Source organism: Arachis ipaensis, chromosome B8 (assembly GCF_059453495.1).
Source record: "Arachis ipaensis isolate K30076 ecotype BB chromosome B8, ASM5945349v1, whole genome shotgun sequence".
NCBI classification, from domain to species: domain Eukaryota; kingdom Viridiplantae; phylum Streptophyta; class Magnoliopsida; order Fabales; family Fabaceae; genus Arachis; species Arachis ipaensis.
The window spans coordinates 44,551,272-44,577,775 of NC_142443.1; the positions used below are offsets into that span (position 1 = coordinate 44,551,272).

The following is a 26,504-nucleotide window of genomic DNA, read 5'->3' on the forward strand; positions in this document are numbered from 1 at the left end:
ATTCTCTTTTTATTTTTCTTTCTCTTTTTTCTTTTTCAAAACCTCTTAACTAATTTTTCTATCTTCTTTTTTGAAATTTTCATCCTCTTTTCCCTCTCTATTTTTGAAAATATCTTCCCTTTTCTCTCTATTAATTTTCGAAAACTATCCTTATTAAAGGACATATTCTTTTCTTTTCTTCTTGATCTATCTCTCTCTAACAAAGGACCTCTATACTTTGACATAGAGAATCCTTTTCTTTCTCTCTTTTTGCATTCTTTCCTTTTGTTTATGAGCAGGAACAAGGATAAAGAATCTCTCTTTGATCATGATCCTGAACCTGAGAGGACCTTAAGGAAGCGTTTACAACAAGTTAAAGTACAACACTCCAAAGGAAACCTCACAGAGCTATTCGAACAAGAAGCTAAAAACATAAATATGGCAGCCGAACATAATAATGAAGGAGATGCAAGGAAGGTTCTTGGTGACTACACTACACCAACTTCTAACTTCTATGGAAGAAGTATCTCCATAGCTGCCATTAGAGCAAACAACTTTGAGCTTAAGCCTCAATTAGTCTCTAATGCAACAGAATTGCAAATTTTATGGACTTCCAATGGAAGATCCACATCAATTTCTATCTGAATTCTTGCAAATCTGTGATACTGTTAAGACCAATGGAGTGGATCCTGAGGTCTACAGGCTTATGCTTTTCTCTTTTGCTGTTAGAGACTGAGCTAGGATATGGTTGGATTCCCAACCTAAGGAAAGCCTAGACTCTTGGAAAAAGCTGGTCAATGCTTTTTTGGCCAAGTTCTTTCCACCTCAAAAGATGACCAAGCTCAGGGTGGAAGTTCAAACCTTCAGACAAAAAACGGGTGAATCCCTCTATGAAGCTTAGGAAAAATACAAACAACTAATCAGGAGATGTCATCCTGACATGCTCTCAGAATAGACTATCCTAGGTATCTTCTATGATGGTCTATCTGAGATGTCCAAGATGTCTTTGGACCATTCTGCTGGTGGATCACTCCACTTGAAGAAAATGCCTGAAGAGGTACAGAAACTCATTGAAATGGTTGCAAACAACCAATTCATGTATACTTCTGAGAGAAATCCTGTGAAAAATGGGGTAGTGGTGCATGAATCCCCACACTTCATACAACTGAACCAGCAAGTGCACTGGGTCGTCCAAGTAATACCTGAGCAAGTCATTGTCGATCCCACAAGGATTGTGGTTTGAAGCAAGCTATGGTTATCTTGCAGGTCTTAGTCAAACAAATAGGAGATGTAGGTATGTTTGTGATTTCATAAAAGGAATAATGAAAAAAAGGTATAAAATACTTTGTGAATTCGAATGTAACCAGTGATAAGAAGATGGTTAAGGCTTGGAGATGCTTTGTCCTTCTGGATTAACTCTGGTATTACTGTCTTCTTCAATTGTGAATGAATTTTTTCTATGGTAGGCTGTATGTGATTGACGCTAGTTTGAGTAGCCGCCAATACTCTTCCAGATATGAATCGCAGGGTTAGTGCGGATCCAGTCTGATTGAAGGTGAATCTCCTGCAGTTCATTCTCTTTGGTGATCCTACTCAAAACGCCACAGATGAGGTTGAATCTTCCGGATAAGAGGATGCTGCGCATGTGGTTCTAGCCTCTACCCCAGAGACCCTAATCTTTCTGTGCTTCGGCTGACTGGTGTCTCGAGAAGTCTCCAACGAAGTCGTGCATTAACCGTCTAAGAGATGTATAATCAAGCTGGTGGTTCATCATTGTCCGATGAAAGACTCAATCTAAACCCATATAGAATGTGATAACCTTATGCCAGTTCAACGCATTCATATTGATGAAGAACGAAGATACATCTTAGAATAGAGAATCAAACACGGATTGAAGAGAAACAGTAATACTTTTATTAATCCATAAAACTCAGCAGGGCTCCTCTCCTCAACTTAGGAGGTTTAGAAACTCATACTGATAGAAAATACAATGTGAAAAAAGAAATATGCTGGAAGAGATCCTAAACAAGTGTGATTTTCTCCCTTTAATACTAAACTAATGACTAAGGATTACATAAAAGGGTAAAACAGTCTGTTAGTGCTAAAATCGACTTTTGGGGCCCACTTGGTGAGTGTTTGGGCTGAGCTTTGATGAGATCTACGTGCTAGGAGGCTTCTCGGGCATTGTACACTGGCTAGGGGGTCCTCTTTGGGTGTTTGGACGCTGGTCTCCTCCTTTGGGCGATGGACGCTAGAATAGAGCAGGAGGCTGGCGTTGGACGCCAGTTTTGGGCCTTCAATTCTGAAGCAAAGTATAAACTATTATCTATTACTGAAAGATCTGTAAGTCAGCTTTCCGTAGACATTGAGAACGCTTCATTTGGACTTCTGTGGCTCCAGAAAAGCTCTTTCGAGTGCAAGGAGGTCAGATCCGGACAGCATCTGCAGTGCTTTCTTTGTCTCTGGATCAGACTTTTGCTCCAGCTCCTCAATTTCAGTCAGAGAATACCTGAAATTGCATAAAAACACATAAACTCAAAGTAAAATCTAAAAATGTGAATTTTACACTAAAACCTATGAAAAATTAATAAAACTTAATCAAAACATGCTAAAAACTATATGAAACTGATGCCAAAAAGCGTATAAAATATCCACTAATCATAACACCAAACTTAAACTGTTGCTTGTCCCCAAGAAACTAAAAATATAGTAGGGTAAAAAAAAGAGTAAGATACAATAAATCTCAGAGTTTCCAATGAATCTCAGTTTCAATTAGATGAGCAGGGCTTAGTAGCTTTTTGCTTCTGAATAGTTTTGGCATCTCACTATCCATTGAAACTCAAAAATGTTAGTCTCTTTAGAAACTTAGAATCCAGATGATATTATTAACTCTCCTAGTTTAGTTCTTTTTTATTCTTGAACATAGCTTTTAGAGTCTTGGCTGTGACCCTAAGCACTTTGCTTTCCAGTATTACCACCGGATACATAAATGCCACAGACTAGGGGGTGGCAAACGGGCCTAAACCCGCCAGACCTGCCCGCGTAACCCACCAAAAAAGGCGGGCCGGGCTGGAAAATTGGGATCACCAAATAGCAAAAGCCAGCCTAACCCGCACCGCTTAAACCGTGGGCTTTGGCGGGGCGGGGCGGGCTTCCCCGCCGGGGCTTATTGTTTTTTTAGTGAGGGGGTATTTTTACAATTTTTTTCCAAAACCTAACTAACCTAACTTACAAGAGTATGAAGACAAAAATTTAGTGGTTTGGATTATGTTTATGTTACTTTGGAGACAATATTTATAATTATGTTTTAAATTATGTTTATTTTGCTTTGGAGAGAATATTTATACTTATGTTTTGGATGAAAACTTGGTTTATAATTATGTTTATTAGATATTTATAATTACAAAGATTTTAATATTTATGAATATAAAAAATATAATTTTTTATGCCTTTAAAAATTATAAATTTATTAATATGATTGTGAAATTATATATATTATTTAATAGTAAATAGTAAAAAAAAAAGAGGAGCTTTGGCGGGCTTAGCCCGCTAGCCCGCCAGCCCGCAGTTAGGCGGGGTGGTGTGGGATTCTAGGACCGCATCACTAGGCGGGGCAGGGCGGGCTTCTGGCTGGGCGGGGCGGGCTTCCCCGCTTGCCACCCCTACCACAGACACTTTAACTGGGTGAACCCTTTCAGATTGTGGTTCAGTTTTGCTAGAATCCCCAAATAGAGGTGTCCAGAGTTCTTAAGCACACTCTTTTTGCTTTAGATCACAACTTTAACTGCTCAGTCTCAAGTTTTCACATGACACCTTCACACCACAAGCACATGGTTAGGGACAGCTTGTTTGAGCCGCTTAGGCCAGGATTTTACTCCTTTTAGGCCTTTCTAACCATTGATGCTCAAAGCCTTGGATCCTTTTACCCTTGCCTTTTGGTTGAAAGGGTTATTGACTTTTTGCTCTTGCCTTTTGATTTAAAGAGCTATTGGCTTTTTCTGCTTTTTATTTTTTTCTTTTTTTTTTCGCATTCATATATATATATATATATATATTTCTTTTGCAACATGCTTTTTCTTTTTCTTTTTGCTGCTTTTTCTTGCTTCAATAATCAATTTTTAGATTTTTCAGATTACCAATAATACTTTTCCTTTTTCATCATTCTTTCAAGAGCCAACATTCTTAATTTCAACTTCAAATATGCACTGTTCATTCATACATTCAGAAAACAAAAGCAATGCCACCACATCAAGATAATTGAACTATTCTTAAGATAAACTTGAAATTTATGCATCTCTCAATTCTTTTCAAAAAAAATAATTTTTTTTTAAGCCAGGTGAGAGATATATGGAACATTTTATAACTTTAAGGCATAGATGATCATGCAACAAGAACAAGAGAACAGAAAGCATAACAGAAAACAGAAAAACAATCATAAGAAAAGGGGATTAAGAGAACGAATCCACCTTAATGATGGCGGCTACTACTCCTACTTGAGGATCCAATGTAATGCTTGATCTCTTCAATGTCACTCCCTTATCTTTGTTGTTCTTCCCTCATGGCTCTTTGCAGGAGTCGTAGAAGTCAAAAAGCAAAGCTTTTGCAATACCAAACTTAAGATTTTTGCTCGTCCTCGAGCAAATATGATAGGTGGGGTAGGTGGAGAGTCTGTAGGACCCATGACAAAGAGAATTTTATGTCGGTTCAGAATTGATCAAAATAAGAATCAATTCGTTGGTAGCATAGTGATAAACCACTATTTTATGGTTTATCTTGTGCTCAATTGAGTGGTTTTTATCAAGCTTTTGCACACTTATTCATATGAATTGCATGATTTTACAATTCCTTCCTAATTCTGTTCTATGATTGAAAACTTGCTTCCTAAGCCTTTAAATTGTTTATTTTAACTCCCCTTTATACCATTCGATACCGTAATATATGTGTTCAGTGTTTTCAGGCTTTATAGGGCAGGAATGGCTTAGAGGATGGAGAGGAAGCTTGCAAAAATGGAAGAAACACAAGAAATAAAGGAGACAACCAGCGAGCATCGACGCGCACGCATGGCTCACACGTGCGCGTACCTGACGCGTACGCGTGACACGCGAAGATGACCATCGACGTGTGTGCGTGACTGACGCGTACGCGTGACATGCGCCATGTGCAGAAAACGCAGAAAATACTGGGGGCGATTTTGGGCTGAGTTTGGACCCAGTTTTCGGCCCAGAAACGCAGACTAAAGCCAGGGGACAAGCAGAGACTTTGACACATTGAATCATTCACTCACTTTACACATTAGTTAGGTTTTATATGCAATTTCTAGAGAGAGGCTCTCTCCTCTCTCTTAGATTTTAGGATTTTAGGATTAGCTTTTCTTAATTTCAAGTTTCTATCATAGTTTAATTAGTTTCTCTTCTACCCTTATTTGCTCTAGTCCTTTAGTTTACTTATTCCTCTTGTTGATTACTTTATGTTGCCAATTTAGTTTATGAATTCTCCATGTTAGATTTAATTTTCTATTTAATGCAATTTGAGGTATTTCATGTTTATGATTGCTTTCTTTAATTTATGTTATTGATGCTTTCAATTTAATTTAGATTTCTCTCCTTTTGGCTTTGGTTGAGTAATTGGAGACACTTGAGTTATCAAACTCCTTTGTTGATTGATGATTGAAATTTGCTAATTAATTTGGATCCCTCTAAGGTTAGTCTTTCCTTAGGAGTTGACTAGGACTTGAGGAATCAAATTGATTCATCCACTTGACTTTCCTTCATAGTTAGAGGTTAACTAAGTGGGAGCAATAGCCAATTCTCATCACAATTTATAAGGATAACTAGGATAGGACTTGTAATTTTCATACCTTGCCAAAAGTTTTCTTAATTATTAATTTATTTTCTTGTTATTTTACATTCCTTGTTCCTTATTTCAAAAACCCAAAAATATATTTTTCCCATAACCAATAATAGATACACCTCCCTGCAATTCCTTGAGGGACGACCCGAGATTTAAATACTTCGATTTATTTTTATTGGGTTTGCTTTAGTGACAAACAAGTTTTTGTATGAAAGGATTCTTTGTTGGTTTAGAAACTATACTAGCAACGAGAATTTATTTGTGAATTCTTTACCGACAGAAATCCGTTCATCAAAATGGCGCCGTTGCCGGGGAGTTACAAACGTGTGCCTTATTATTGGTTATTGTAAATATTTTCTTTTTGCTTATCTGTTAGTTTTTGTTAGTTTTAGGACTTAGTTGCTTATTTTTATTAGTTTTTGTTTTTATTAGCTACTATGAATTCTCACCCCTGTCGCTATGAGTTTGGTTCTAATTATGTTGTAGGGAATGGAAGCTATAATGAGAACATGCATCAAGGTTGGAACAATCAAAGATGGGAGGAGCCACAAGGATTTGATCAACCCTCTTGGCAACAACCCCCTCCAATGTGCTATAACCAACAACCATTCTATAATGCATATCAAGACAATAGTTATGGTGGACCTTTTCGTGACAACCAACCTCCACCAAATTACTATGGTCAAGAGCCATTCCAGGGTGCATACCAAGATGATGAATATGGTGGACCCCCTTGTAGTTACCAACAAGCCCCACCATATGCCTATGACCCCCCTCCTCAACACAGGTTTTAACCACCAAACTCACAAGCCCCCTACCACCAAACACCCTCACATGACCCTAACCCTTATCCACCATATCAACCACCCTATGAGCCATATGAGCCATACATAGATCCACCCCAATTCCAACCCAATTACTCCCAAGAACCACCACATCCATATATACCATGTTCATATCCATCAACCCAAGAGTCATATGATCCTAATCATGTTATTCAAGCTGGACAAGAGTCAAGGGATCCTCTCAAAGAAACAGTGGATCAATTTCAGGCAACCCTTTATCAATTGGACCAAGTGGTACGCCGAATAGCACCCGAAGCCCTCATGGCTGAAGGATCTCAATTTGAGAACAAGGAATTAAAGTGTGTTGTGCAACAAGTGGAAAAGATGGAGAGTGTTGAACCGCCACACCCTTATTATGATGAACCACCCTCTTATCATGAACCTTTCCTCCCAATCAATGAACCTTTATATCCACCCCAATCTCCAATGCATGACACACTTGGTATTCTTCTTCAAGGGCAAAGAGAGATGAAAAAGGAAGCACTAGAATTTACGGCTACCTTGGCCGAGGTAGTAAATCGATTAGTTCCCCAACATCTGAGCACTCAAGAAACTCCCATGGCTACATGTGAAGAATCAATAGAAGAGCGTAACATGAAGGAGACACTAGAAACTCCAGTGGACAATGAGGAACTTGATTTTGTATTGGAACAAGTGAAGGAAGCCGTAATAGTTGAAGAGGAAGAAGTGGTTGAAGACTTAGGAGATGCTGAACCTCCATGGGAATCAAGAATTGTAGAGTATTCCTCTAAAAAGATTGAAATTATCAAGGAGGTTAGTACACAACCTCCATGGTATATTCCCTATGAAGAACTGGACGGAAGAGATCAAGAAGCGAGTTCCCTTGGTGAAGATGATCATGAATCAAGTCTTCCTAGTGATGAACCCACATCCCCACATGAACTCACTGATTATGAAGATCCTTCTTCGATTGAGTCTAAGAATGATGTGGGACTGGAAGTCCTTCAGGAAGGTTGGCTGGGAGTTGGAAATGCTTTGTCAAGGTCGTTGGAGACCTCTCCACCTAGGTTGCCGTCTATTCCTTTACTTGAGTGGGTAAAACCTATCTTTGTTCGTCTTGCTATCCCACTTGAGTATGGTATTCTTGAAACGGACGGACAACTAAGGAAGCTTTGTGGCATAAAGCGTAAGAGAAGAATGTTTAGTGGTTGGAGTTGCAAATCAAGGCTCATCAAGGTTGATATTTCAAGAGCTAGATGTAAGTGCTCAACTGGTGATAATTTGGTTAGATCTAAAAAAAGAGTTTGGTACTCCATAGAGAATTCAGACTGCTTGCCACCCAGTTGGGACAATGGTGATCCACTTCAAGACGGGTGTGGATACAAGATTTGGGATCCAGGCATACAAGAGGATCGACTTTGGGAGCTCAAAGCTTGTGGAGAACTCCCTCAAGGCTTGGCATATTCACTTGAGAATGATGAAGATTATTGGAAGTCCAAGCGTTGGTGGCAATTTCAGGATGAGTTCAAGCATAAGCCATCATGACAAGGAGCTCGCCTAATGTCCAACTTAAGGACTTTAACTAAAAGTGCTAGGTGGGAGACAACCCACCATGGTATGATCGTCCCTCTTCATTCCTAGTTTTATTTTATTTTGTTTTTCCTCGTATTCATTCATAATTTTTGCATAATCATCTGCATTCTGCATAACGTGAAAAAAAAGGAGAGGGATCGACGCGCAGGCATCCCACACGCGTGCGCGTCATGTGTAATTTCGCAACACCAAGGAATTGAACAGAGAGTTGGGCAGGAGTGACGCTGGAACCATGCCTTGTGCATAAACAAGCCCACGCGTACGCGTGACCCTGGAAATCGGCGTCAATAGCATGCTGAACAAAGAGTTGTGCTGCCCCCATGCTGGAATCTTGCTAAAGGTATAAATTTATCCACGAGTATGCGTCCCTGACGCGTGCGCGTCATTTTCAATATGTAGCGATCCACGCGTACGCGTGCCTGACGCCTACGCGTCACTCTCAATTTTACGCAACCCACGCGTACGCGTCGCATGCGACGCACAATTAAACTACCTCAGCGCCTGATTTCAAATCATCCATCCCTCAATCCTAATTCTTTTCAATCCTAATTATTTCTTCTTTCTTCTTCTTTCTTTCTTCTTCTTCTTCTTCTCATCTTACTTTTCTCCCACTCACATCCTCCATTACCTCTCTCTTTTCATCTTCTTCTCAAGGTTCCTTTTTTCTATCTTCTTTCTTTCCTTCTTACTATTTTTCTATTCTTTTTGCATTCTTTTAATTAGTGTTAGAAATTTAAATGGTTGCTTGTTTTCTTCTATATTTGCTTGTGGATATATTAGGGAGTGATTTGACAATTAATATTAATTTTTGGGTTGCATGCATGTTTGGAGTTTTTACTTTCCCCTAACATATTTTACATGCATACCAAGTTTTGTGAAAAGTCTGTATAGCATTGTGAATTCTTAATTATTCTATTCTTCTACTCTACTGCCTGTTTTTCACAAAACTCTTGTAATATTTTATTGATTAAATATAATTGTCAACACAAACATGATTGTTAGTTTGTTACATTTGATAATCAAATTGAGCTATTAATACTTGATCTATGCTACTCATGCCCTTGCCGGCATGCTGATAAACATCTTGCATCTAATTGTCTTAATATATCATGCTATATTTCTATTGATGTCCTAATTACATGGAGTCGTGACCATGTGTTTACGACACTCTTCTTTACCTTGGCATTGATTATCACTTGTATTTTCCTCCTCCCGGTTCTAGCTATTTGATTTCATGCCCCTTTCTTTTCTCCCTTTTCAGGATGGCCACCAGGAAGGGTACAGAGAAAGCCTCTAACAAGCCAACGGCGAGGAGAGGAACGAAAAGAGCACTGGCTGCGGAACCATCCTCAACATCAGTCAAGCCATACACAAGGCGGGCCAAGAGGATCATCAAGGTTGATAAAACCGAGAAAGCATTTTCCGCAAGGGACACTGTGCGGTTTACTAACCACTATTGTGAGCACCAATGCCATAATTCCGTGGGATGATCAGTATGTCCCCAACAGAACATACAACAGACCCCAGTAGCCACTACCAGCCAGACTGCAGACCTGGCCGGAGATATTCCTTCTCCTTCCACATCACAAGCACCCTCAACAAATCAGCTGCTCCTTTAGATACTTCAGAGGTTGGCAACCAGTAACAAGCGCCGATTTACATGCCTAAGGAGCTGATTGTTGGCAATTAGCCCCCCTTTGTTCCTGACTGATGGTACCGAGGACGGTGCCAAGCTTTAAGTGTGGGGAGGTCAGTCAGTACCTGACTTCCGGAGGTAGTTACTTTTTCTTAACACCAATATGTTATTTTTTTCTTTCTTTTGTGAGATAAGATAGATTGCATAATAATAAGTGTTTGCATGTAGGTTTTACTCGGTTGAAAAATAATAAGTTTCTTTTCAAGACCCTATTTTTGAAAATTTCACTAATTCAAATTAAAATTCTATGTTAAACTTGTCTGAAGATTGTAACTTGGAACATGGTTTAGAGCTAAAACACACAACCCAGTGAGATTTTGAGCCTAATTATATGGTTACATGATTTAACCATTATTTTTATTCTTGTGTGTTTTCTTCTCTATAATTGTAATCTATATTTTTTTCCATTCTATATGTCCATTGTTTAATGTATTCATGCATATATATGATTGAGGCCATCATTTGTTATTAGCTCACTATCCCAAATGGCCTACCATTCTAATTACCTTTGTTCGCCACTTTGAACCTTTTCTATTCCCTTTTGTTCTTTATGTTACCACATCACTAGCCTTAAGCGGAAAAATAATGAACTACCCCAATTGAATCTTTGGCTAACTTAAGATAGGGATTGTGTGTCAAATTAAGTGTGGGAAACTATGGGAACTCTGGTTAATAAGAATGTGTGTTGCTTAATTGATGAATATTAAGAATTTGAATGCTACTCATGTGAAATTATGAAAACCAAATGCATTGATGTTGTAATGCTTCCCAAAAAAAAAAAAATCCAAATTTAGGGGAATGAAAGCATCCCAATGTTAAGTTCAATAAAAAGATCAATGCATGTAAGATAAAGTAGAAGAACATTTAAATACATAAGTAGGTGAAAAGCACAAAAATGAGACTATGGGTAGTTAGGCATGATTTTAGAAGCATAGGGAATATGTGTGCATTAGGTGAAAACTTAGGTTAATCAAGGATTCAATTCTTAGCTCACTTGGCCATACATGTATCCTCACCCTTACCTAAGCCCCATTACAACCTTGAAAAAAGACCTCATGATGTTTGCATGTGTGCACTAAATATTTGTTGATTGGTTAAATGAAGAACAAATTTTAGAACGCACGAATAGAGGAGACTAGAGTGGACTACCCTAGACACTTGAGAGATTAGAGTGCATATACACTACCAGTGAGGGTTCAATGCTTGATTTTATGTTCCCTTCTTTCATGAGCTATCTTCTTACAAGTTTACTTGTCTCTTACTGTATGATTGGAATTAGTGAAATTTGATTTATATTTGTCTTGAAAAAAAACTTGTTTACTTTTAACCAAGTAAATAGAAATATCTTAGCATGTAGTTGCATTCATATATAGGTTGCATCTCATGAGTCTTACTTTCCCCTATTCATTCTTTTTGTCTCCTTGAGCTTAGCATGAGGACATGCTAATGTTTAAGTGTGGGGAGTTTGATAAACCACTATTTTATGGTTTATCTTATACTCAATTGAGTGGTTTTTATCAAGCTTTTGCACTCTTATTCATATAAATTGCATGATTTTACAATTCCTTCCTAATTCTGTTCTATGATTGAAAACTTGCTTCCTAAGCCTTTAAATTGTGTATTTTAACTCCCCTTTATACCATTCGATGCCGTGATCTGTGTGTTCAGTGTTTTCAGGCTTTATAGGGTAGGAATGGCTTAGAGGATGGAGAGAAAGCTTGCAAAAATTGAAGGAACTCAAGAAATAAAGGAGACAACTAGCGAGCATCAACGCGCACACATGGCTCACGCGTGCGCGTGATCTGGAGATTTGCACAGCGACGCATGAATGTACCTAACACGTACGCGTGACACGCGAAGATGACCATTGACGCGTACGCGTGACTGACGCATATGCGTGACATGCGCCACGTGCAGAAAATGCAGAAAATGCTGAGCACAATTTTTGGCTAAGTTTGGACCCAGTTTTCGGCCCAGAAACGCAGACTAAAGCCAGGGGACAAGCAGAGACTCAACAGACATTGACACATTGAATCATTCACTCACTTTACACATTAGTTAGGTTTTAGGATTTTAGGATTAGCTTTTCTTAATTTCAAGTTTCTATCATAGTTTAATTAGTTTCTCTTCTACCCTTATTTGCTCTAGTCCTTTAGTTTACTTATTCCTCTTGTTGATTACTTTATGTTGCCAATTTAGTTTATTAATTCTCCATGTTAGATTCAATTTTCTATTTAATGCAATTTGAGGTATTTCATGTTTATGATTGCTTTCTTCAATTTATGTTATTGATGCTTTCAATTTAATTTAGATTTCTCTCCTTTTTGCTTTGGTTTTGTAATTGGAGACACTTGAGTTATCAAACTCCTTTGTTGATTGATGATTAAAATTTGCTAATTGATTTGGATCCCTCTAAGGCTAGTCTTTCCTTAGGAGTTGACTAGGACTTGAGGAATCAAATTGATTCATCCACTTGACTTTCCTTCATAGTTAGAGGTTAACTAAGTGGGAGCAATAGCCAATTCTCATTACAATTGATAAGGATAACTATGATAGGACTTCTAATTTTCATACCTTGCCAAGAGTATTCTTAATTATTAATTTATTTTCTTGTTATTTTACATTCCTTGTTCCTTATTTCAAAAACCCAAAAATATATTTTCCCAAAACCAATAATAGATACACCTCCCTGCAATTCCTTGAGAGACGACCCGAGGTTTAAATACTTTGGTTTATTTTTATTGGGTTTGCTTTAGTGACAAACAAGTTTTTGTATGAAAGGATTCTTTATTGGTTTAGAAACTATACTAGCAACGAGAATTTATTTGTGAATTCTTTACCGACAGAAATCTGTTCATCACATAGTCCAAACCAACAATGAATTCTCAAGATCAAATATTAAATTCAATACAAAATAACCGAGAGTATTTAGCTCCCGGGTTGTCTTTCCTAGGAGTTGCAATAAAATGTACAATTATTGGCTATGAGAGAGAGAGCATGGGAAATTGGGAATGAAGGCAAGAGAGCAAGTAATGTAAATAGCAAGAAAGCAAATAACCATGCAAGGAATTAAAAGGAAAGCAATAAAGTCAAAGCAATCAAACTTCAAATGTAAAAAACCTCTTGGCAAGTAATTGAGAGCTAAGGTTACCTATCCTAGCCATTGACCACAAACGCATGATGATTATGAAGAGTTAATCCTTCTTAATCAACCTTACATCGAAGATAAGTCAAATATGCATAGCTAATTTCAATCCATAAGTCCTATGTCAACACTAAGGGTCACATAGAGTCAATAGAAACCAAATCAACTAACTACTCTAATGTATCAAACAAGAATGGACATCAATAACTCAAGGATCACCAAAGTCATCAATTCCAAGCCAAGACTGTAGAAAGCTAAGTGAAAACTAAGCCAAGTATTTTGTCAAACACTTGGTGTGCATGAAAATAAAATAATATTAAATTTAATTAAAAACAAAATCTAAAATACCAAAAGCAAGAAAATGACAATGATAACTAAAGAAAGCAATAAATGAACATAAAACATAAATTGCATTGATTGAAAGTAAAATTAACAAAGAGTGTTCATAACATAAAAATAACAAGATAAAGAAAATAACAAGAGAAATGAAGAAGATAAAGACAAGAAGGCATGAAAATATAAAGAAAATTACATTAAAACAAGAATTAAAGACTGAAATTAAAGGAAATTACATTAAAACAAGAATTAAAGACTGAAATTAAAGGAAATTAAACTAACCCTAACCTAATTCTAGAGAGAGGGGGGAGCTTCTCTCTCTAGAAACTAAGAGAAAAGCATGTAAAAGCTAAACCTAATTGCCCCCCTTCATTCAGCTTTCCTTTGTCCTGATATAGCTCCAGAAATGAGTTGGACTGGGTTCTGGAGGCCCAAAAATTGCCCCCAGCGATTTGCATTAATGAGCTCACGTGATTCGGGTCACGCGTACGCGTCGCTTGGTAAAAAATCCATCCACGCGTACGCGTCGTTCGCAAATTCCACTTGTGCGTACGCACGCATACCTGTGCATAACCACAGATGCTGGAACTTCCAAACTCTATTTCTTCATAGTTTTTTCCCTTTTGCATGCTCTTTTCCTCACTTTTTTAACCCATACTTGCCTTGAAAACCTGAAATCACTTAACAAATGCATCAAGGCACCAAATGGGATTAAAGTGAATAAAAATTGACTAAATTAAGCTCAAAAGAGCATGTTTTCACATTTAAGCACAATTCAGAAAGAAATCTCAAAAGCATGCTATTTAAATGAATAAATGTGGTATTATGTGATAAAATCCACTCAAATCAAACCAAAATTCAGGAAGAATTCTCTGCCCCCTTGTGGGTGTTGAATGCCCAGCTGCTGCTCCTGGCTGGCGTTCAACGCCAGTTATATACCTCTAAGTGGACGTTGAACACCCATTGAGGTGTTCCTGCCTGGTGTTCAACGCCAGGTCTCTGCCCCATCACTAGCGTTCAATGCCAGTAAGGTCTCTGCTCCAGGGTATTTTGTTTCCAGCTCTGATTGTTTTTGTTTCTATTCTAACTACTACACATGATCACAAACATTAAAAAGCAAGGGAAAACTCTAAAAATAAACTAAAATAAACTCAAATAAAAATAAACAAATGAAATAAGAACAGAAATACTCTACTTATGGTTGGGTTGCCTCCCAACAAGCGCTTCTTTAATGTCATTAGCTTGACTTTTGATTGCTGACTTTCTTCCTCTTCTTCCAGTTGGTTAACAGAAATGACTCCATGAGAGAAGAGGAGGAGATTAGTGCCCTTAGATTTGAATTCCTCCTAACAAGCTTTCTTTTAGTGTGATGAGCTTGATTCTCCTTGCTTGTTAGGGTAGGGGTTGTATTGTTTCTCCATGCCCTATGCATCTTCTTCTTGGGACCTTCCTCCTTGGTGGGTGATGACTGCCTAACACAAAACTTAAGTTTGATGTCTGGAAAAACTGTATGAGTTTTCACCAGGGGAGGAGGCTCCAGTATTGAACTCTACATGGAAGTACCTCCTTTGTCAGGGGGTAGTGGAGGTTGAAGGACTTTGATAACCATGTAGTCTTTCTGTAACCTCATCACTAATTCACCTCTCTCAGCATCAGAGAGGTTTCTTCCAGTAAATAGAGACCATTGCTCCACAACCTCAACAAAAAGAATATTGATTTGTATCTTTTCAGAGCATTCCAAGGATTATGAGCATTGCTCATCCTTGGTCTCTGATAAACCACTATTTTATGGTATATTTTGGTCTGAATTGAGTGGGTTTTATCAACTATTCTCACTCTTATTCATGTCAATTGCATGTTTTTAAGTTTCCTTCCAATTTTGTGCTATGATTTAAAACATGCTTCTTTTGCCTTAAATTTGCTAATTTTCAATATTCTCTTGTTATCATTCGATGCCGTGATATGTGTGTTAAGTGTTTTCAGGTTTTATAGGGCAGGAATGACTTAGAGGATGGAAAGAAAGCATGCATAAGTGGAAGGAACACAAGAAAGTGAAGTTTTAAGAAGCTGGCAGCGACGCGCACGCGTGGATGACACGTACGCGTGACCAGGATTTTTTCATCGATGCGTACGCATGGCTGACGTGTACGCGTGACAGAGCGTCACGTGCTTTAGTAAAGCGAATTCGTTGGGGGCAATTTCTGGGCTGATTTGGACCTAGTTTCAAGCCCGAAAATGAAGATTAGAGGCTGCAGAGTGAAGCTGGAAAGGGGATCAATCATTCACTTTCACTTTTCACATTAGTTAGGTTTAGATGTAGGTTTCTAGAGAGAGAGGCTCTCTCCTCTCTCTAGGTTTTAGGGTTTTTAGTTTTGTTCCTTCTCAAATTCAGATCTCTACCTTGCTTTAATTTAGTTTCTTCTACTTTTATTTGTTCTAGTACTTTAGTGTGTCTACTTCTCTTGTTGATTCCTTTATGTTGCCAATTTAGTTTATGAATTCTTCTTGTTTTCTTTAATCTATATTAATGTAATTTATGTTTCCATGTTTATGATTGCTTTCTTTAATTTATTGTTATTGTTTCCCCTTGCAATTGCTAGTCTTAGATTTTGCTATTTCATGTTCGTTTTCTATGATTTTATTTTATGCCTTCCAAGTGTTTGATAAAATGTTTGGTTGGATTTTAAATTAGATTTTTATGTCCTTAACTTGGATTGATCAATTAGAGACTCTTGAATTATCAAAACTCTTTTGTTGATTGGTGATTAAAAATTGCTAGTTGGCTTAAGCTTCACTGAATCTAGTCTTTGATTAGAACTTGTGAAGTTAAGTTGATTTTGCTCACTTGACTTTCCTTTGTTGTTAGAGGTTAACTAAGTGAGAGCGAAAGGCAATTACCATCACAATTGATGATGATAATGAGGATAGGACTTCTAACTCTCTTTCCTTGCTAAGAGCTTTCTTTGTTATTAATATATTTTCTTGTCATTTTACTTTCCTGTTTCTTATTACAAAACCTAAAAATATGCTTTTTCATAACCAATAATAAACTACACTTCTCTGCAATTCCTTAAGAGATGACCCGAGGTTTAAATACTTTGGTTAATTTTATTGGATTTTCTTAATTGACAAACAATTTAAACATTGACTGAGGTTTAGTTGTCGGTTTAGAACTATACTTGTAACGCGATATTTTTGTGAAAATCTTTACCGACATTTTTCTCCATCAATCTCCTTTTGGGGTATCTGAGGGTGTGGTACTTCAGGCTTTCTTCCCATGGGCATGCAACAATGTGCTCCCAGCCTCTTCTTGAGTCCCTTCTTCAGTTAGTTCCTCAACATTGTGTACCATCTGAGGCTCAGCCTCCTTGGTACTAATGAGGGCCAGACACTCTTCTCTTAGATTCACTTTTGTGTCTCTGAGAAGAGTGTTAGGGTGTCTCTGTAGTTTCTGAGGAAGGTTCCTCTAAATGACTGCATTGCACTCCTTAGTAAGAGCTACTGTATCTACTTCCCTCCAATTCCTGTTGTTGTTCAGTATTTGTTCAAGAGCCTCTGCAAACAGAATTTTGATCTCCAGCTTCTTAAAAGCTTCTAAGAATTTGACAAATTGCTTATCATTTTCTGCTTTCTGAAGTTTTTGAGGGTATGTTAACTTGGCCTTGTACTCAAGGGCCATGAGTGGTGCAGGGTGAGTGTCCATAGTGCCTAAAGAAGGGTCACCAACCTGCTTAAGAGAGGTGTTTCCAGCACTTACACGTGTCTGGTCTCCCTTGAGCTCCTATTCAATGCCTAGGTTTCCTCCTTCTGGGCGTTGGACGCCCTAGCTGCCATCCCTTTCTGGGAGTTCAATGCCCCTGATGGTACCTTGGGCTGCATCTTGTTTATCTGCTGCCATTTCTTCCTTTTCCCTGCCTCTTACTGTTCTGAGGCTGGGTGTTTAGGGTACTCCCTAATTGAAGAACTTGGCACTCTTCTCTTATCTTTTCAAACAAGTGCTATCTAGCTTGACTCAACTATGCATCTATATTCTTGTTATAGGCTTGGGCTTCTTGCAACATCTCTTGTAATTTCAACGTTTGTTGTGCAAGGGAGTGCAGTTGCTGGGTTAATGACTCACTTTGCTCAGGAGGGTTTGACTTAGTGAATACTGTCTTAACCTCTCCTTTCATTGAAGTCTCAACAGCTAAGTACAGATGCTGATTGCTAGCAACTGTCTCAATGAGCTCGTGAGCTTCCTCAATTCTCTTTCTCATGTGGATTGAACTGCTAGCAGAATGGTGTAAGGACATCTTAGCCATATCTGTGAGTCCGTAATAGAAGATGTCTAACTTCACCCATTCTGAAAACATTTCAGTAGGGCATTTCCGTAGCATCATCTTGTATCTCACCCAAGCATCATAAAGGGATTCATTATCTCCTTGTTTGAAGTCTTGGATGTCCAGTCTCAACTGGGTCAGCTTCCTTAGAGGAAAGTATTGATTCAAAAACTTGTCCACCAGCTGATTCTATGTTTCCAAGCTAGACTTGGGTTGGTTATCTAACCACCTCTTTGCCTGGTCTTTAACAGCAAAGGGAAAAAAATCAGTCTGTAGACATCCTAGTCTACTCCCTCAGCATATACTGTGTCAGCGTATTGCAGGAATTCTGCAAGGAATTCCATGGGCTCTTCTTGTGGAAGTCCATGAAATTGGCAGTTTTGTTGCACTAGAATGATTAAATGTGGGTTGAGCTTAAAGTTAGCTACTCCAATAGGAGGTATACTAATGCTACTTCCATAAAAGTCAGGAGTGGGCTGTATAAGACCCCAAAGTTCTTCTGAACTGTGCATTCCCATTCGGGTTCATGGTGAACTCTTCCTGTTCCTGTACACTCAGTCAAGAAACAAGGAAATTGGAATGTGTGTGTCTCAATATCAGAGTTTAGAGCACTTCCAATAAGATGTCTTGAGAAGACAAGAAGAATAGAGGTAGAGGGAGAGAGATGGAATTTTTTTTCAAAAATTAAATAAATAAATAAAATAAAAATGGAAAACTAAATTTAAAATAAAAGAAATAATTAAGAAATTTTGAAAATTAGAAGAGAGAGGAATTAGTTAGTAAATTTTGAAAAAGAAGAGAGAGAACAAGTAACTAATTAAGAAAAATTTGAAAATAAGATAAGATAGAAGATTAAAAAAGATTTAATTTTAAAAATATTTGTAAAAGTCAACAAGATAAGATAAGAATTAAAAAGATTTGAAAAAGATTTAATTTTAAAATTTAGAAGAAGATAAGATAGAAAAGATTTTGAATTAAAGATAAGATAAGGAAGTTGAGAAAAGATAAGTTTTAAATTAAAAAGATTTGATATCAAAATCAAAAAGTTAGTTTCTAATTTAAAAAGATTTGAAATTTAAATTTTTAAAAGAAAGATAAGATAAGAAAGAATCAAATTTTAAAAGAAAAGATTTGAAAAGAAGTTGAAGAAGATAAGATTTGAAATTTGAATTTTGAAAAAGATTTGATTTTAAAATTTGAAATTTGAATTTTAAATTTTGAATTTTAAAATTTGAAATTTAAAATTTGAAATTTGAATTTTGAAAACTTGAATTTTGAAATTTTGAATTTTGAAATAAGATAAGATAAGAATTTGAAATTTGAATTTTGAAATTGAAGCAAGATAAGATAAAGGTTTGAAAAAGATTTGATTTTTGAAAAGATTTGATTTTGAAATTTAAAATTAAGATAAGATAAGATAATGATTTGAAATTTAATGAAAGATAACAAAAGATAAGATAAAGATTTGAAAAAATTTTGAATTTTAGAATTTAAAAGAAAGATGAGATAAGAAAGAACACACAAAGGACACTAAACTTAAAACTTTTGAAGATCAAGGACACTATTTTCGAAAATTTTAAAATAAAAACACTAAAAGACACCAAACTTAAAAAATTTTTGAAATTAAAAACATAATTTTCGAAATTTTGAGAAAAAAAACACTAAAATACACCAAACTTAAAATTTTTAGGATCAAGGATTCAAATTTTTCGAAAATAAACAAGAAAACACAAAGAGACACCAAACTTAAAATTTTTGAATTTAAACAAGGAAAATAACCAAGAATAATTCGAATATGAAGAAAGAAAAACCAAGAACAAGTTAAAAGAAATGACAACCAAAGTGACCAAGGGACACCAAACTTAAAGATTGACACAAGACTCAAACAAAAGACAAAGATTACTAAAGAAAAGAAAGACTTAAGAAATTTGAAGAAAATACATAGCCAAAAACAAAAAAGGTTTTGAAAATTTTTAGAAGAAAGACTCAAGAAATTGGAAAATTCACAAGAACAAAAAAACAGACTCAAACCAAAAATAAAGATTAAACAAAGAAAATAAAAGCTTTTTAAAAACAATTTTGAAAAGAAAATAAAAGACTCAGACAAAATGAAACTAAACCTTTAAAGAAAAGGAAATATACCTAATTTAAGCAATAAGATAATCCGTCAGTTGTCCAAACTCAAACAATCCCCGGCAACGATGCCAAAAACTTGGTGCACGAATCCCCACACTTCGTACAACTGAACCAACAAGTGCACTGGATGGTCCAAGTAATACCTGAGCGAGTTAGGGTCGATCCCACGAGGATTGTGGTTTGAAGCAAGCTATGGTTATCTTGCAGGTCTTAGTCAGGCGGATAGGAGATGTAGGTATGTTTGTGATTGCATAAAAGGAATAATGAAAAAAAAGGTATAAAATACTTTGTGAATTCGAATGTAACCAGTGATAAGAAGATGGTTAAGGCTTGGAGATGCTTTGTCCTTCTGGATTAACTCTGGTATTAATGTCTTCTTCAATTGTGAATGATTTCTTCTATGGCAGGCTGTATGTGATTGACGCTGGTTTGAGTAGCCACCAATACTCCTCCAGATCTGAACCCCAGGGTTAGTGTGAATCCAGTCTGATTGAAGGTGAAGCTCCTGCAGTTCATTCTCTTTGGTGATCCTACTCAAAACGCCACAGACAAGGTCGAATCTTCCGGATCAAAGGATGCTGCACCTGTGGTTCTAGCCTCTACCACAGAGACCCTAATCTCCCCGTGCTTCGGCTGAACTGGTGTCTCGAAAAGTCCCCAACGAAGTCGTGGATTAGTTGTCTAAGAGATGTATAATCAAGCTGGTGGTTCATCATTGTCTGATGAAAGACTCACTCTGAACGCATGTAGAATGTGATAACCTTATGCCAGTTCAACGCATTCATATTGATGAAGAACGAAGATACATCTTAGAATTGAGAATCAAACACAGATTGAAGAGAAACAGTAATACTTTTATTAATCCATAAAACTCAGTAGGGCTCCTCCCCTCAACCTAGTAGGTTTAAAAACTCATACTGATAGAAAATACAATGTGAAAAATGAAATATGCTGGAAGAGATCCTAAACAAGTGTGATCTTCTCCCTTTAATACTAAACTAATGACTAAGGATTACATAAAAAGGGTAAATAAGTCTTTTAGTGCTAAAATCCACTTATGGGGCCCACTTGGTGAGTGTTTGGGCTGAGCTTTGATGAGATCCATGTGCTAGGAGGCTTATAGGGCGTTGAACGCTGGCTAGGGGATCCTCTTTGTGCGTTTGGACGCTAGTCTCCTCCTTTGGGCGCTGGACACCAGAATAGGGCAGGAGGCTGGCGCTGGACGCCAGTTTTGGGCCTCCAATTCTGAAGCAAAGTATGGACTATTATATATTGCTGGAAAAATCTGTAAGTCGGCTTTCCATAGCTGTTGAGAACGCTCCACTTGGACTTCTGTAGCTCTAGAAAAGCTCTTTCGAGTGCAAGGAGGTTAGATCCGGACAGCATCTGCAGTGCTTTCTCTGTCTCTGAATCAAACTTTTGCTCCAATTTCTCAATTTTAGCCAGAAAATACCTGAAATTGCATAAAAAACACAAACTCAGAGTAGTCAAAAAATGTGAATTTTACACTAAAAGCTATGAAAACTTAATAAAACTTAATCAAAACATGCTAAAAACTAAATGAAACTGATGTCAAAAAGCGGATAAAATATCTGTTCATCAGGTAGCTCAGAAGAACGGAGTCCTAGAGGTCGACACTCTGAATGCCATATTGGCTCAGAATAAGATCTTGACCCAACAGGTCAATATGATCTCTCAGCATTTGACTGGAATGCAAGCTGCAGCTGGTAGTACTCAAGACACCTCCTATGAAGGAAATGCCTATAATCCTGATCAACCCATGATGGAAGAGGTAAATTACATGGGAGAACCCTATGAAAACACATACAACTCCTCATGGAGAAATCATCTTAATTTATTATGGAAGGATCAGCAGAAGCCTCAACAAGGCTTCAACAACAATCAAGGTGGAAGAAACCAAAACAGGTTCAACAACAGACCACCATCCCCTTCTTCTCAGGATCATATGGAGACTTCTAAGTAGAGCCTTTCTGACTTAGCAATCATAGTTTCTAAACTCTCTAAGACCACTCACAATTTCATAGCAAAAAATAGATCCTCCATCAGAAATCTGGAGGTACAAGTTGGTCAACTGAGCAAAAGAATCCATGAGACCCCTCCTAACACTCTTCCAAGTAACACTGAGGTTAATCCAATAGAAGAGTGCAAGGCCATCACTGTAGAAACTGAGGCCAAATTTGAAGGGGATGCATTGGAGTTGAATGCCAGTAATGAAGTCCTTACTGGGCATTTAATGCCCATAGAAGCACCATTCCTGGCGTTAAACGCCAGTAAGGGAGTCTTTACTGGGTGCTCAACACCCAAAGGAGAGCCATCACTGGCGTTGAACGCCAGTAAGGAGATCTTTACTGGGCGTTTAATACCCAAGAAGACACAACATCTGGCGTTGAACGCCAGCAAAAGGACACAAGCTGGGCGTTCAACGCCCAAAGAAACTCAAGCCCTGGAATTGAAAGCCACAATAGGAGTAGTTGGAAACCTTAAGTCCACTAAGGATCTTCCTACTGAAGAACTGATAGAACCCAAGGTTCATGAGGAGCCCATTGAAGTTCCCTTGAATGCTTGGTTAAAGATCATAGAATCTGAAGAGTACTCCTCTTCGGATGAGGAAGAGGAAACTAGGGAAGAGCAAGTTGCTCGGTACCTAAGAATTCTCATGAAGCTGAATGCCAAGCTATTTGGCATAGAGACTCTGGAGGAATAACCTTCCGTGCTAACGAATGAACTCAATGCCTTGGTTCAGTAGAAGTTACCTCAGAAGAAACCGGATCTCGGATGCTTCTTAATTCCTTGCACCATAGTTACCATGACTTTTGGTAAGGCTCTGTGTGACCTAGAGTCAAGCATAAACCTCATGCCTCTCTCTGTAATGGAGAGGCTGGAAATCTTTGAGGTACAAGCTACAAAAATTTTACTAGAGATGGCAGACAAGTCAATGAAGAAGGCATATGGTCTAGTAGAGGATGTCTTAGCAAAGGTTGAGAACCTTTACATCCTGCAGATTTTATAATCTTGGACACTGGGGAGGAAGAGGATGAATCCATCATCCTTGGAAGATACTTCCTAGCCACTACCAATGCCATCATTAATGTAGCGAAGGGAGAACTGATTCTACAGTTATGGGACGACCACATCTTGTTCAAGATGCCTAATCCCAACTTTCCCTCTGACAGAAAAAAGACAGTTGTGCAACACTTAGTGTTCCAACCCTCTCTCTCTCAGTGCAGAGCTATACAAATACCCCAGACACTAACTCTAAGTTTGGTGTTAAGCAACAATTATCAAGCACTGAAAACACTGGTACTAAGAAGAAGGTACCTAAAGGCTGGATGGACAAGAAGATCCCTACTAAAGGCCTCTCACCTGGCATGAGAGTTATCTTCACTGACAACCCATTTATTCCACATACTGTGAACAAGATCCTGTCTGTGAAACATGTGGAACTTATCCATAAAAGCACATGCAAGAAGTTCACTGTAAGGGGCGAAATTCTGAGCCCCTATCCATCTCTGTAAGGAGCTAACCGTCAAGCTAGTGACGTTAAAGAAGCGCTTGTTGGGAGGAAACCCAACCATAATTAAGGTTATTTCTATTTTTTATTAAGTTTATTTCAGTTATATTAGTTTAATTTTTATATTTGTTTAAGTTTGCGATCATGTGTAGTTGTTAGAACAGAAATAAAAACAGTTAAAACTGGAAACAGAACACCCTGAAGCAGGTACCTTGCTGGTGTTGAATGCCAGACAAGGGGGCTAGAGTGGGCGTTCAACGCCCATGAGGAGTAGCATTGCTGGCGTTGAACGCCAGCTAGGGAGCATGAAGCTGGCGTTGAACGCCAGCCAGGGGGCAGAGATTGGGCGTTCAACACCCCAACAGAGGCACAGACCTGGCGTTGAACGCCAAGAAGGAGCTCCCCAATGGGTGTTCAACACCCTATAGGGAGCATATAGCTGGCGTTGAACCCAGCCAGGAGCAGGAGCTGGGTGTTCAATGCTTACAAGGGAGTAGGGAATTCAAATTCCCTAACCCCTCAGGATCAGTGGGTCCCACAGATTCTCCCCTTACCCCACCTTCTTCTCTCTTACTTTCACTCTTTCCCACACACTCTTACCCATAAACCCTCAACTAATCACTTCCATATCTCTTTCCAAAACCATCATAACTCCCACCAATCTCCACCCACTTCAAATTCAAAATTTCCTACCCAATTCCCACGCCCATTCATTCAAACCCCAACCTATCCCACTCCTATAAATACCCCTTCTTCCTACCCTTCATACACTAAAGCCCTACTTGGCCGAATCCTCCTCTCTCCCTCTATCTCCTCTATTCTCTTCTTCTTCTACTCTTTTGTTCTTATTTTGCTCGAGAACGAGTAAAGCTTTTAACTTTGGTGTTGGAAAAGCCTTGCTTTTTGCTTTCCATTCACATTGATGGCACCCAAAATTGGAGACTCTTCTAGAAAGAGGAAAGGGAAAGCTGTTGCTTCCACCTCCGAACCTTGGAAGATGGAGAGATTCATTACCAAAACTATTGGGACCAATTGTGTACTTCTCTAGGAGAATTAAGCTCTAGCATGGATCAGTTGAGGATGGGACATCAAGAGCATTCCACCATCCTCTATGAAATAAGAGAATATCAAAGGGCCATGAGGGAAGATCAAAGAGTTATGAAGGAAGAACAACAGAGGCAGGGGCGTGACATAGAAGAAATCAAGCACTCCATTGGATCATCCAGAAGGAGTAGTAGCTTCAATCACTAAGGTGGATTCGTTCCTTTAATCCCCTGTTGCCTATGTTATTTTTCTGTTTTCCATGTATTTTATCTTATTGACTATTTCTAGTGCATGATCATCTTTATGTCTGAAAGTTATGAAATATTCCATGCATCTCTCACCTTGCTTAAAAGAAAAATTTTAATTGAAAAAGAAAAGTAAGATGCATGAATTTTGAGTTATATATTAAGAATAGTTCAATTATTTGATGTGGTGGCATTGCTTTTATTTTCTGAATGCATGAATGAACAGTGCATATTTGATGTTAGAGTTAAAGAATGTTGGCTCTTGAAAGAATGATGATACACGTGAAGTATTATTGGTAATCTAAAAAAATCCAAAAATTAATTCTTGAAGCAAGAAAAAACATCAAAAAGCAATAAAGAAAAAAAAAATAGAGGTATATGCGAAAAAAAGCAAGCAGAAAAAGCCAATAACTCTTAAAATCAAAAGGCAAGAGAAAAAAATCCAATAGCTCTTTAAACCAAAAGGCAAGAGCAAGGATCCAAGGCTTTGAGCATCAATGGTTAGGAGGGCCTAAAAGAAACAAAATCTTGGCCTAAATAGTTCAAATGAGCTGCTTCCCTAACTATATGCTTGTGGTGTGAAGGTGTCAAGTGAAGAGCTTGAGACTGAGCAGTTAAAGTCGTGATCCAAAGCACAAGAGTATGCTTAAGAACTCTGGACACCACTGGTTGGGATTCTAGCAAAGCTGAATCACAATCCAATTAGGTTCACCCAGTTAAGTGTTTGTGGCGTTTATGTATCCGGTGGTAATACTGGAAAACAAAGCGCTTAGGGTCACGGCCAAGACTCTAAAGAAGCTGTATTCAAGAATAAAAAAGAACTAAACTAGGAGAGTCAATAATATCATCTGGATTCTAAGTTTCTAAAGATGCCAATCATTCTGAGCTTCAATGGAAAGTGAGATGCCAAAACTATTCAAAAACAAAAAGCTACTAGTCCCGCTCATCTAAATTGAAACTAAGCTTCATTGAGAACTCTGAGATTTATTATATCATTCTCTTCTTTCTATCCTACTTTGTTTTTGGTTGCTTGTGGATAAGCAACAGTTTATGTTTGGTGTTCTGATGAGCGGATATTTTATATGCTTTTTGGCATCATTTTCAAATAGTTTTCATTATATTTTGTTTTAAGTTTTATTATGTTTTCATAGGTTTTAGTGCTAAATACACATTTTTGGATTCTACTTTGAGTTTGAGCAAAAGTCTAATTCAAAGACAGAGAAAGGACTGCAGATGCTGTCAAGATCTAACCTACGTGCACACTAAGGAGCTTTTGTGGAGCTACAGAAGTCCAAATGACGCGCTCTCAATAGATATAGAAAGCTAACATCCAGAGCTTTCCAGAAATATATAATAGTCTATACTTTGCTTTGAACATGAAGGCCCAAAACTGGCGTTCAACGCCAGTCACTTACCCCATTCCTGGCATTGGACGCCCAAAAGGGAGCAGTTGGTGTCCAACACCCAAAAGTGAGTCCCAAGCCAGCGTTCAACGCCCCTAAGGAGTACTAGCTCGTAGAGACACCCCTAGCTCAGCCCAAATAATCACCAAGTGGGCCGGGAAAGTGGATTTTCGCACCTCTAAGTCTAAGTCTAGTATATCATATTTCTGTAATCCTTAGTTATGAAATTAGTATTTAAAAGAGAAGATCACCCTTGTTTAGGATCTTCTACCACATCTTTTCCCATTCGAACCTTTCATTACTATTTTCTGTACAGTATAAGTCACTAACCTCCTAAGGTTAAAGTTAGGAGCTCTGCTGAGTTTCATGGATTAATAATATTACTGTTCTAATTCAATATGTCTGATTCTATTCTCTTAT

The 26,504-nt window shown here is 37.9% G+C and overlaps 1 protein-coding gene across 1 annotated transcript; it reads left to right on the forward strand.

Moving 5' to 3' along the window:
* Positions 1 to 417: 417 nt before the first annotated feature.
* On the forward strand, positions 418 to 9,873 carry LOC148547878 (uncharacterized). Its single transcript, XM_088495561.1, has 4 exons — positions 418 to 502; positions 6,832 to 7,834; positions 9,490 to 9,669; positions 9,723 to 9,873. The coding sequence occupies exons 1-4, from the start codon at positions 418 to 420 to the stop codon at positions 9,871 to 9,873; spliced, it is 1,419 nt and encodes a 472-aa protein (XP_088351687.1).
* Positions 9,874 to 26,504: the final 16,631 nt, after the last annotated feature.